Genomic DNA, 14,101 nt, shown 5'->3' on the forward strand with positions numbered 1-14,101 from the left:
TTGGCTGGACAATTTAAAAAGTAGTAGAAGTAGTAGTTTAACAATGAATAAATAATGAATCATTAATACAATTTGAGAAACTCAACTAAAGTAGTAGCAAAGTTTTGCTCTAGAAACACACTCTGTGAATTTCCCAGGCGTATCAACTAAAATATCCAATTTTATCTTTCTACTTTAAGAAAAGAGGGGGGCCAGAGGGCCAACATGCATCATTACACCACTGGGTTTGATACTTTTTTAGGCTTACCTCTAGGCTCATTAACCATCTGTGAGTTTTCTTACTGTTAGTTATACAAGGGTTATTAACAGGGATATGTTTATTAATTTTGAGTTTTCTAGCTTGCATGTTGAATCAAATGACTAAGTAAAATCAGATACTTCATGAGAAGTGGTGTGCTATGAAAGGTCAGTATTCAGTACAGTAAGGAAATTATTCAGGTTAACATTACTGAAATCATAGTACTGTACATATTTTTCATTTTTGGCCAAACTTAAAATTCGATGTCAGTGAATTCGAATGTTGGAGAAGGGGATCCCCGATTCTATTTGTAATACAACCTGAAATAACACAATTGCTAGGGTCATTTGTGAGGATGTTCATGTTGTCAAATGTCAATAAAAAATGATTCGAAATTTAAAATTTTGGCTCTCATGTGTAGGTATTGAAATTATGGGTGCAAAACCTCTCCTTAAGAAACATTCTTTAAATAGAGCATGGTTACTTTTAACGGGTGATACTCGTAAAATATCTGTTCCATATATTGGACCGTCGACGAGTCCAACTCGGCGCGCGTCCTGGTAGGTTGTAAACCTACAAGGTTACTTTAGCCAGCATCACCGCGTACTAAAAAAAGATTAACAATTGAAGTCCCTCATTATACGAACACCAGATTTGGGAAAAGTTTACATACGTTACGTGATCGAATGATTCAAGGAAACTGTAAATGTCGCTATTTTTTCGCCACCGGAGATACAAGATAGATGACATTTGAAATCAGCGTTAAATAAGTTAAATAACCTTACTTGTGTATTAAAGTGATTAATCGTCATCCAGTAAAGATCAAAAATTTGGATTTCCAACAAAACATTTTAATTGTTCACTTGTAGCGCGATGCACTACTGGGTCGCGCCGCGCATCAAATAATTCTTCTCGCAATTCGGTAGATCGGCGAAATGCACCACTGTTGACTGTGCCTCACCGAGCTGCGAAGGATTGACATCGTGAATCCCTGCGGTTTCTTCGCGTTCGCGACTATACCCATTTGCGATGCCACTGTGTGGACGTAGGTGTGATAAATCATACATCCTCTTAAAGTACATGCTCTAACTCGGACATCGCAAGCTTAACCAGTTCTGGGGACTGTTCCTGGGTAGAGTTATGAAAACTTAAAGCTTTCGCGCCGCGCAAGCCCCCAAATATGGCTAAAAATGTGCATCGTCGTAGAATAACTTTGCGTAGGGAATGCGCGAGCACGACAATATGATAGTTAATATTGATTTTCGGCCTCCGGCTTGATAGCCTAGTTGGCTAAGAGGGCGATTGACCGTGCTAGCTGAGGGTTCGAATCCCGGTCTGACCTTTATTTAGTTTGAACTGAAACAAGTTGTTTACTATTTTCATCAAAAAGCTTCTCTAGTGTTAGGTTAATATTGATTAGTTAATTATATTAAAAGTTTTACTCTAGGATGAAATTCATAATTAGAAATGGCAAAGCAGCTATACGCAAAGCATCATTATACTACAATTTAATAGAAATAACAATGTCTGTCTCTGATTATTTTTATATACAAGTAACAGACGTGAGCAGTATTGCATATGCATCGATTAGTATTCAGTTCGGAGTCGTCGTATATCAGCTATAGCATAGATTTTAAATTGCTGCTAATGCTATAGCTGCAGATATGAGCAGTTTTTATCAGTCTGATTTGGTCCGTTTTGGGCTGGGCCCAGTTTGCTAAGGATTCTGTTTCTATCTGTTGTAAAACTTGGTGTGCCTTTAAGTGCCTCTCTCAACGACAATCCCTCTATAGCAGTTACTAATACTTGATAGCTCTATTAATTCTGCCTGTCATGGTGGGAAAGGAAGGTCAAGACTGCTTGTTTTATAACTTTTTGTTGGGACTATTGACATGTAGTGTTTGGAGAAGGAGGGTAACGAAGGAGCACTTTTTAGTTGTCCAGTGGGCATTTCTAGACGCTGCTATCCATTACCTTCGACATCTGAAACAGATTTTAATAAAAGGAACTAAATAATAATACGGTTGCAGTTGAGTAAAATCAAATCTGAGACTTGAGTGGCGAGTGCAGTAGGGAAAGAAAATCTATAAGTGCATCTCAAACTGCTAAACTTGACTTACTGTTGAAAAAGACTGTTTGACTACACTTCAATCCACCAGCCTCTCATAATTTTCAATGTGTGAAGCAGCTGGCGTGAGTTTCGTGGAATTCGTGAAAATCTTTCATAATCCCAGCCTCCAGGAGTTGCTTTTATTTTGGGTCCTCTTAGAGCTTTAGAGGTTATCGATATTCCAGATTATGTCTGCTTTGTTGTCTGTACTTCCGGGGGTTGTATAAACCTGAGTAATTGAACAGTTCAATACCAGAGAGAATGCTGAAGACTTCGAAAGTTCTGCCAAAATGTTTATTTTCTATACACAAATCCGAATTTTTCTCTTTAGTGGCGATTTTAGACAAAATTTACCTTCTTTCGGACTAAACTTTGAAACTGAATTGAAGTTTAAACGATTACCTCTAGAATGATATTAATGAATTAGTAAATTTATCATCAGAAGTCAAGTTATGGTCGATTTTGGAAGCTTGGATACGCTAAAATTATTAATTACATGAATGTGATATCAATTATTGCGCGCGGCTCGGTTATATTGCGCGTGGTTGCTAGGCGCCAGCGGAAGAATTGCTTACAATTTTTTTTCCGTTCGGCAGAAAGACAATTGTGACTGACAAACATGTAGAAAACTCTCCCAGAACTTCTAGTATATTCTTTAGGGCGGGAAATACATCGTAGAATGGAAGGTCTGTGATTAACCCGACAAATCCGAATTTCTTCCTAAATATATCACAAAGGCGCGTTCACAATTTTTACGCGTTATAAACCGCTTCATTTTAGGTCGTTCTATAGTTAATCTCACTACTTCAAAAGGGTAAAACTGGTTAGAGAAGAACTCAACCTTTGGTTTCTTCACAAGTAGAAGCACTAAGAAAACACCCAAGTTGTCCATGATAGAGACAAGAAACAAACTTTGCAAAGCAAACTAAACAGGCTGACTGAGCTTAAGAGGTTTATTTACATTTGTATACCTATGGAACTGTAGAACTGTTGAAATCCAGAGAAGGTTATTGACATTGTTCTCTTGAGGGTGCTGGCATTTTACCTTATAATCATTCTGGAGACGGGAACGAGCATGTTACTGTTAACAAGAGTCAAAAATACCGGCAGGGCACTCATTTGAATTCCGTAAGTGTTCTGGGCGTGAAACATTGTCTTCAGGATAAGGAATCTGTTGCTCCAAGTTATCAACAGGATAAGAAAACGGTTCACTGAATTACTTTAAATGCTTTACTGTTTCGAGGAGAATTGGTATTTGGTGCACTACTGTTCTCGGGAGAAGGAAACCCTTGGTCTACTGTTTTGAAGAGAACTAGTATACTACTGTTTTCAGGAGAAGGAAACCAGTGGTCTACTGTTTTGAAGAAAACTGGTGCACTACTGTTCTCAGGAGAAGGAAACCAGTGGTCTACTGTTTTGAAGAGAACTATTTCGTTACTGTTCTCAGGAGAAGAAAACCGGTGGTCTACTGTTTTGAAGAGAACTAGTGCGTTACTGTTCTTAGGAGAAGGAAACTGTTGGTCTACTGTTTTGAAGAGAACTGGTACACTACTGTTCTTCGGCGAAGAAAACCGTTGGTCTACTGTTTTGAAGAAAACTGACCTGCACTTCTGTTCCCTGGAGAAAAAAACTGATGCTCTAATATTTTCAAAAGAAAGGAAGTGGTACTTTAGAAAGATTACTGGTAAACAGTAATAAACGTCGACAATTAGTTTTGGCGAAATTTGGAAAACATTTTGGCTTTGGCCTTCAGCAGAAAAACTATCGGTTTTATCGGTTTTATCTAGATAAAAGATTTCATACCGATAATGGATAGCCTACAGTAACGGGGTAAGGACCGTGTAATATTCCAACCAGCGTCTAGCATGTACCTTAGGGATACTCAAAACATTTGCCTAATTGTAGGACTAGAACTAGCCAATTTGGAAACTAAGTAGCTAGGGTATCAAGTGGCTAGGGTACTAAGAGCTGCAACAATTAAGCAAATGTGTTCAGGATAAACTAAGGACTTCATCCCTCAATTATATATAAAGGCTGTAGTCATGTGCAGTTAATACTAACAAATAAGCAATAGGTGTGTGTGTGTGTGTGTACTGTGTACTGTGTGTGTGGCATGTGTATGAACCAAAACAGTGTTTGACAATTCAGTCAAACACTGCACTGTACAAAATAATAGTTCATCTGAATGTTAACAGGTACATTTATACAATATATCATTTTATCAACAATGATTGCAAACACAGGTACTGTTATGTAGTTATATCAAACATTACAATATTCTCAGGAGGTGACCGGGAATCCCGGTACCGGGATTGGCAATTTTGAGCTATCCCGGTCCCGGTCCCGGTCAACCGGGTCAAGTCACATTTTTCATCCCGGTCGCGGTCACGGTCCCGGTCAAATGCTGATTTATGATCCCGGTCCCGGTCCCGGTTAATTCAGGATTCTTGGTCCCGGTCCCAGTCCCGGTCAATCACTCAAATTTGCCGGGATTTTGACCAGGATCTTTTACATAATTTCATTCACTGTGATTTTAAGTTTTTACTTTCATTCATTGTGAATTTCATCTTTAAACAACCTTTGAGCCAAATAAAACAATGTTTAAAATTGCTAAACAAGTTTAGGTAACTAATATCGTTACATAACTCATAAGTGCAAACTAACATCAAGTTTTCAACTCGGGCTACGCCCAATTGTCAATTGGAATTGGAGAATGAAACTGTTGAATAATTTGAGGGATCATTGATTGAGGAATGAGGAATGAGGGTGAATGAGCAATGAGTACATGAACATTATTGGTGTAGTACATTAGGCCCATGCCCCATATTGACGGTTTTTAAAAGTTTTTTCTAATTTAATATTCTAGTTATTACTTATTCAAATTGTTCAATTATAATGTAAATGAAAGTTGCAGCTTTCAATATGAGAATACCAGTTTTGGTCCCGGTCATCCCGGTCATCCCGGTCAAATCCCGGTCATCCCGGTAAAATTGGATTGTTGGTCCCGGTCCCGGTTCCGGTCCCGGTTCCGGTCCCGGTAAGATAGAAATCCCAGAAATTATTGGTCCCGGTCCCGGTCCCGGTCACGGTAAATTGATAATCTCAGTCCCGGTCCCGGTCCCGGTCAAGTCACATTTTGTATCCCGGTCCCGGTCCCGGTCCCGGTCAGGCCTAAAATCATGTCCCGGTCACCTCCTGAATATTCTACCAATTACATGCCTACATAAGTACATATAAGTATTATATTACATAAATAATTATATATCGCAACCTTTAAAAGTGTCGCAGTATCTTTTAAATCTAATACTCTACTAACTAGGTAAGATAACTTCTGGCATTCTGGTTTACTTGAAAACCACCAGTCAAGAACAGCAGAAAAGGTGTTAAAGTAATCAAATACATTCCCATGTGATGTACCTGTCATTGTAAATTAGCCACAGCAAGTAATCTATCCAGGGAACTTCCAAACAGGAAAAAAAATATTTTGTACATTTTATATACGTGCTGGTGCAGTGGCAGCTGGGTAAAGATGGCATGGAGGTAGAAGAAAGTAACTACTAGAAACATCTACTAGAAAGTAGACGTAGATTCTGCTACATGGATTGGAGTTCACTTGCCATAATAGCCAAACAGTACTATAGAGAGCACAATAAGCTATAATGAGATGGTTAGATACATTTGAGGATTGCTGCACTATATAGGGACAGGACTATATAGTGACAAGCACTTTATAGTGACATGTGAGACGGCTGCAAATTTACAAAATTTTGTACATCCATTCAGACTTATTAAACAATGATCTACATTCTACATAAATGATAGAATAATATCTCTCTGGATCATTATTAACCACCATTTTACAGCACTTCATTATTATCAGTACAAATGAATAATGAAGCTCGTATCATGACATGTGAGTATACAGATAGATAAACCACCTAAATAGGGTAAATAGCCATATTTTAATATGTACTGTTCACCATTTTAGGATGACTTGATTTCTTTTAGGGGTTTTGAATATTTTAATGGTGTAAACAGTTTCTTAATAATAATATGACTATGGTATAGCAATCAAATAAACCACTAAAACAGCCACTTACGCCATAATAATTGATACCAGGCTATATTAGGCTCAAAATTGAGTTTGTCAGTTTAAGATGCATTTAAAATGATCTGATAGGAAAACTGGTTCCCTACAAAATGCAAAGAAACCAAAATTAAAAATTCCTTATGTTAATGGTTTAACCGCTACGCGGCCGCGAAATTTGCGATTTTTCGCAAACCAATTTTTTGGCTTTTTGGCAGCGAAAAATAGCTCTTACTCTATGTCTGTTACACAAATGAGATGATATAATAAGTTGACTCCTTTCATATCTCCAAACAACTCTCAAATCTTAATTTATTTGAAAAAACCTTAATAGGCTATCTATAATTTAGCTGATTTTTGACATGAACCTGAGTTTTTGCCCCATTTTTAGGCAAATTTTTGACCTTCCAGCCCAAATATAGTTGTGTTGCCGGCATTTGCCGCCCTATTCCATAACTCCATCTAAAAGCCTAGAGTATTCCCTACAATATACAAAAAAATCATCTTGGGCATTTTTTTTAAATTGCAGATTTTTTACCAATTTATCGGCTAAAGCTATGTTATTTGGGGCTTGTGCCCACTGTGCAGGTGCAAGCTTAAGTATGATGGGGTATAATAGGCTATTTCAAATGTTAAAATATGATTCCATATGTGTTTAATACACGTTTTCGCACATTAACAGCTGTTTTTAGCACATTAGTGTTATCTTAACCAATTGTTAACCACCAAAAATAAACCATTTATCTTCATATATTGTAAAATTCATGGCATTACCACTAAAGATTAACCACTGATAGAGATCACAAGGTTCACTGTCAAAATTTAAGGCAAGTCTGGACAAGTTAGCCAATGTCCACTAAGTTTCCCCAGATTTGCTGCTATTGCTGTGTTGTTTCCAGTTACCAAAAATAACTAACTTTCGACATAACATACACTGCTAATGAACTGTCGTACAGTTGCAATTTCAAAAAATTACTAAGTACTAACCTACAACAACAGGTAAGTCACATGAAGGAGTGTTCCAAGGCAAAACCTGTCGGTATTCATTCTGAAAAAATGTCCATTAGTATTGCAGATCAGCAATGAAGCTATCATAAGTTCTCATTGGCTCTGTTAAAGCGCTCTGTTCTTAAAAGTTTAATTTATTGACATTTCCCTGATGCCAACATTTTCCAAGAATTTAAGTTTGTAAAGACTATATTTAATTGGATTAAATACAGAATTACAGATAGCTATAGATTATGTTTATGTTAAATTACAAATTAACCAATATTTATGATATCATGTGCCAACTTTAAGTAAGGTTTAAAAGCAAATTTTTATGAAAGTAGTAACAGACCTTTTCATAGATCGAAGTATAAACGAACTTACGAATTATAATTATAATTTATAAGTGGTTAGTAAATACCTCATGATTATCAAATAATCTGAAGAGTAAGGGTTATCTGCTGATGCATGTTATCTGCTGATGAATGCCAAGGTTGTCTTTCACCGTGTGAAGTTCCGGTTTTGTGTTCATTCTAATTGAAGATTTATTGGTTTTACAGTAAATTAAAAGCACTTAAGTTTTCTTGCCACATTGATCTTTATTAAATGTAGTTAACAAGGGCATGAATGAATTTGAATCCTAAAATAGAGTTGATCCGGTAAATTAAATCAACACCAAACGGTTCTCAACTTTTCATAACCAGCTGCACACATACAAGGTCTGAAGATAATAAAATTAAAGAACAGAGCCATTTGTACACGTTAGTAGAATTACAACTTTATTGCAATGAGTAACAGTCTTTCGACAGACTATTACTCTGTTTTACTAATGAAATATAAATTAAAATCCGTTTTATTTGGATTTTAGTCATTGAACATTAATGAGCAAAAAACGATCAAAATAGGGAAGCTGCAAAGACTTTAAATTTGACATTCCAAACTGACCAAACACATGAAGTTCCTGGCAATAGTTTAAATTTGCACCATCTAAAGTCATTCCAAAGGCCCTGTAGCAATACTTGAAAATTTTCATAAAACCGATATTAAACTGACGTTTTGACTTGTCAAGTCAATAGAAATAATTATTGAAAAACAACAAACGCAATTAAAATGAATTTAATCAAATTTGTGTTTGACAAAACAGGTTTTAAATTCGTTGCTACTATACAGCTAGCAGCACACTTTTGTAAATTCCAAGCCGAAGTTATGCGGAGGATATTCCAAGATTGCAGATTGTAAAATCAAGCGACACGCGCACATCTTAAAATAAAAAAAACCAATCTTCGACTAAAATTTAACGAATGATACTTGCAGTTAATATAATATCGAATCATTATTTCACAAAAGATATATATTGTTCAATACTAATTATAAGAAAAATGAACTGGGTATAATTTATGGTATTTAAAAGGTGTTTTTTTTTATAATGACAAAATGCCGTACAAATCGGCGCGTGGCTTTGTGTTTTCAGTTTACAGTTTAGTGATTTGTAACTTAAATATGATTGCAGAAAAAACATTTGTTACTTCCTTTTTATGCAAAACTAGAATTATATATTTATATAATTCTAATGTAATGTAAGAATGATACTTGTGTCATATATTTAAAATCATCTTACATATTACTACCATATTTATTTCACCTAACCATGTGCTTTCGCGCCACTGCGGGCGCGCGTTACTGCAAGCGCAAGGGCTCTGGATAGAGCAAATATTTATCAACACAAAACATTGAATTGAACGCGTATTTGTCAATAACAAATAACAAAAACTATTATTACTCATCAATTTAAAACATAAATTGGCTCATAATACAAAAAAATCTTACAACACAATATAATATTAAATTGTAAGTGTTGACACATGATTGATCGCTATGCTATTCATATTTCGCGCGCGGCGCAAGTGACCGTCCGTTAAACACACTCGATGCTTATAATGTATGCGTCTAATGCATCATTAATGGAAGGCGCGCCGGTGAAATTTTTGCGCGCGAATTTACGATTTAAACGAAAAGAAACTGCAGGGATCAAATTGTTCACCTAATATATTTCTCCTCACAGAAAGTCAAACAATAATAACAATTAAATATTTAATTTATAAAAATATATTTTTTATTCAAAAGCTCCGATTTGTAGCGTGCGAGATATGCACTACTGTGCCGCACCGCGCATCAAATAATGTTTTTCGTAACCACAGATTTCAAAATTTGTAGCGCGATGCTTTTATGGGCCACGCCGCGCACTAAAATATGCTTCTCGCCGCTAGATCTGCGATGAATTCAGGATTGACATCGTCAATTAACCTCAAATCGGCAAGATGCACCACTGGGCCACGCGACGCCGAGCTGCGAAGAATTGACATCGTGAATCAAGCTCCGGTGTGCTAAAGAATATTTTACCAATCATGCAATTATTTCTAAAAGAATATATTAACTTCTAATAAGTAAAACAAAATTTAAGTAAAACAAAATTTAAGTAAAACAAAATTTAAGTAAAACAAAATTTAAATTTTATTGCCAATACAATGAATAATGATACCATAATAAATATATTAAGTAGACATCCGATAATAAACTGTTACATCCAGTACAACCCAAAATGTCAGCCGACTAACAAAATGCAAAAATAAAGAAAGCTAGCATGTTTATAATAAAACAAAAGTTAATAAAACAAAAGTTAAATTTATTACCAATTATTCAATCAATACATATCATAAATTCTAATAATGGAAACACAATGCAAAATGGATGTCTTAAACTATAATTTTGTTGTGACTAATAATCTATTGACTTTCAAAGTTGAATTTTAGTTAAGTATGAAATGCCACCACATCATAGTTAGGGTAAAATGTTATTTTTAAATTTAAAAATTGAGAAGATTGCTCTATGGCTTAAAATTTAAAATTCTAGCAAAAGATATCTTATTTTTAAATAGTTGGTTACAGTTTATGACAGTACTGGCATGACTAGTTTTATTGTGGCTGGTAAAAGGACCCAGTTGCCTGTAAGGGCTTTACCGAACCCCAGGGGACCACAATGTGATAAGATCAGGCCAGATGTTTCTATGTAGAGCAATTTATTTATTTTGGAGCTATGGTTATATGCTATTGATGGTGGTCATGTTTAAAGCTCAGTTTATCCTTGTGTGCTAATTATCCATCCAGATGCTTAGTGATGTGGGTAAATCATGCCCTTCTACGATATATAATGTTTGACCATAAATTTGTTTTTACCACATAAACTGTGGCACTAATGTCAATTAACAATATTTACATTCATTGATATTTAAAGCGTGTTTTTTCCCCAGCACTACTACACAACAAAAACCTGTCGGCCCACCGAGGAAACACGGTCGCAGAACAAAGAGCCCAATTGTGCTCCTCTATTCTGTGACCGTGTGTATCTACTATAAACTAGCTAAATGTACTAAGAAAATTTAATGGAATCATTACAGTCGTTTGATAAGTTCATGTGTCAAAGTAATGTTCATGGTGATCATATTTTTGGATCCCCGGTGGGCAAACACTCGTCCGAAAGGTCAAGGCAAACCTGTCGATGTTTCACCATACGAAGTAAGGCGATTTGAACATATACTCAGCTTGCAACTCAACCCATAGTTTTTCTAACGAGCATACTTAGGCTGTTATGTACGGAAATAGCTTTAATTCTACGTCATATTAAAAACTTTACATCGTTTTTGAGATACAAAAATAAATTTTAAAATAAATAACTCTTTTGCTGCTTAGATATATAGTTCTTCAAAATAGGGTGAAGAAATGTTAATATTGTCACATCGCATCACTTATTATATTATTCAAGTCCTTTAATAGAGTTTTCCCACCTTTTAAATAAAAATCAGATGATTTCGGCAATTCATGAAACATTCTGGTCTCAGCAGAATATCTCCGTTACAAGAAAGATAGCAGTTTACGAAGCCCAAATTGTATCAATCATCATGTACAATTGCAGTAGTTGGTGTCCTACTGTGTACTGCAAAGTCACTAGAAAAACTAGACATTTGCCATAGAAAACACCTTAGATCATTACTGAACATTTATTGGCCTCGTGGAACAATATCCAATGCAAACTTATACTTAAGATGTAACTCAGTAAAGCTATCAGATCGTGTCCCTAAAGCAAGGTGGAAGCTCCTAGGTCATATCTTGCGTAGTGCTGATGACTCCCCCGCTGCATTAGCGTTAAAGTTTGCTGTCACAACAAACTGTAAAGGGCGCGTCGGTGCGCATCGTAAGAATTTGTTCAAGATTATTGTGAATGATTTGACCCGTAGAGGTTTAAAACTTAACTCTTTGAATGATCTTAATAAGCTTAAGATATTAGCCGATGATAGAGTTGCTTGGAGAAACAAATTTTAACTCTAGCTGTCTTGATCTGTACTGATCACCATTTTAGGATGACTTGATTTCTTTCAGGGGTTTTGAATATTTTAATGGTGTAAACAGTTTCTTAATAATGAAACATTCCATATAACGTAACAAAATTAAGCCTATTTCAAAATAACTAAGTTGCAAGTTCCCGTATTTAATTCATTACCATGCATTTTAAACAACACATTTTAGGGCTATGACCGACAGAAGAATTGCATTAAATAGTGAGTTTTGACTTTTGAGGCCCCATTAACAGTATTGAAGAGTAATCGTATTCTGATTTACCTAATCTACTATGAGTACTACACGGGACATATTCATCGACGGGACACACATCAGTGGCGTAACGTTGCCTGTTGGCGCCCCCCCCTGCCGAAAAAAGCGCCCCCCTGTTGGCGCCCCCTCCCCTTTTGGTGCCCCTCCCTAAAATTGAACAAATTAGGTGATTTTAGAAAATACGCCGGTAAAATCTCTAAAAAAGTGTGTATCTAGAGCAAAACGCGCAGTTTTGCTAGTACTTAAGTTAAGTTTTTGAAATTGTCCCACATTCAAACGACGATTTGGCGCCCCCCTAAGACGGCGCCCCCCTGCACAGCGGGGTCAGCAGGGCCTTTCGTTACGCCACTGACACACATTCTGACAACAATAAGACGCCGTAATTGTTTCAATAATGTCACTGTATACATTTATTATTAACTTATTATTACGCTGCAAGTCCCAACTTTAATGTTATGGCTCATTATTGTTATACATACATTCTATTAAATCAAGTGATGCAATTGGCAGAGCACAATGCACAGGTAACGGAAATTGTTTACTGCTACCAATAATATATATGAAATATCAACAATCAAAAATATACACATCTAAGAAAGACAAAATTTTTAAGAAAGACAAAAAAAATCTACTCCATCATAAGGGCAGGGATGTAATGAGGCTGTAAGAGAGTTCTGCTAAAGGGGTTTTATATTCCATTTGCTTGCCTCTGTAACCTTTTAGAGAAATGAGCTCTGTTCTTAACATTGCGAATCTTTGCTCATTATTTTTTGATCTTGATTGCTAAAAATTGAATTATTATTTATTATTTTTGGAATGTTTCAAATGAAGTATTAGGAAGAATTGAGGGAATTATGTTGATATTTAAGATAAGCATGATAAATATCTTAGGTTGAATCCTCGCGTTTCTAAAGAACTTAAAATACACGTATAGTAGTGGAAATTAATTACATTTTTACTTTATACAAAATGAAACAACGCGTTAACAAACTAAAGTTTCACACCAAAGCTAAGATTGCTTTGGCATGAAACTTTTAGTTTGTTAACCCATTATTAAATTTCACTTAATAAAAGTTTGCATATATATGTTATATATTTAAATATACAAATCAAGTTCGTTTAAATCTCTTTTGCAGAATTGGTCAATTTTGGTCTTCAGTGAGAGAGCTCTTTTGTAACTTACTATCTTTTCGAATCAACATGGTTTATAGTTCACTGTAATTACAGTGAAGTTGTTAAAAACGCTCTGTTTGATTTCATTCTATTTATGTAATGTGCATACTAAGTAAAACAAAATTTTAAGTAAAACAAAATTTAAATTTTATTGCCATATTACAATGAATAATAATATCATAATAAACATAGTTAAACTTGAACATCTGATAATAAACTCATGAAAATAAGATATGCTATGTAAAATACGCTTTTTACTACATACTACTCGAAAATTCATCTCAATCATAAATTTCTATCAGTGCGGTGCTATTCCATAGTCCCAGTGGCATAAAATGAGGAATTTAAGAATCTTATTCCTAGCCATAATATTTCCACAGCCACCGACTGATTTTTGTTAAATTTTAGTTAATATTTAAATTCAATTAAAATTAGTTGCTCTCAAGGGTTCTTATTTTACTTGATTCTCATTCTAATCTATGCTACCTCAGTTTGTATAGATGATGTAATGAAAATGTTACTTCTTTTCGGGGTTATCACTGTCTGCTGGGTGGCCTCAAGAGCAGAGGATGTTGCTTATATTCAGATATTTGACTTTATAGAACAGAACAAGACTGGACCAAATGATCCTGCTATTGTCCTGACAGAAGTTGTTCCAGATCTCTTCACAGTGAGTTCCATATTTCCTTTCGCTGTGTTGATTGATGGAATAAAGGGAATAAAGCATATCAAGATTACTAATGTATTTTGAATTGATAAGATACATTATATATATATTTCTAGTCAAATATATATATTGAATGAGTTATCCTCTAGCCAAGCTGTCCAAGTTTATTAGTCGA

At 35.4% G+C, this 14,101-nt stretch overlaps 1 protein-coding gene and 1 long non-coding RNA gene across 4 annotated transcripts in view; one reads left to right on the forward strand and one right to left on the reverse strand.

The window, feature by feature from the left end:
- Window positions 1-2,473: 2,473 nt before the first annotated feature.
- LOC134823152 (uncharacterized) lies at window positions 2,474-7,933 on the reverse strand. Its single transcript, XR_010161253.1, has 3 exons — window positions 7,844-7,933; window positions 7,423-7,483; window positions 2,474-2,577 (listed from the first exon to the last, which is right to left on the reverse strand). It is a non-coding gene; the product is annotated as an uncharacterized LOC134823152 (long non-coding RNA).
- A 5,821-nt stretch (window positions 7,934-13,754) lies between these two features.
- Window positions 13,755-14,101, forward strand: part of LOC134822958 (heparan-alpha-glucosaminide N-acetyltransferase-like) — a 29,239-nt gene continuing 28,892 nt past the window's right edge. For all 3 annotated transcript variants that reach the window (XM_063834239.1, XM_063834241.1, XM_063834240.1), the window contains exon 1: window positions 13,755-13,929. In XM_063834239.1, coding sequence (XP_063690309.1) covers window positions 13,768-13,929 — 162 coding nt within the window. In that variant the 5' untranslated portion in view covers window positions 13,755-13,767. The remainder of the gene's footprint in view (window positions 13,930-14,101) is intronic.

The sequence above is a fragment of the Bolinopsis microptera genome, chromosome 11 (genome assembly GCF_026151205.1).
Source record: "Bolinopsis microptera isolate Bmic1 chromosome 11, MBARI_Bmic_1.0, whole genome shotgun sequence".
In the NCBI taxonomy this organism is placed as follows: domain Eukaryota; kingdom Metazoa; phylum Ctenophora; class Tentaculata; order Lobata; family Bolinopsidae; genus Bolinopsis; species Bolinopsis microptera.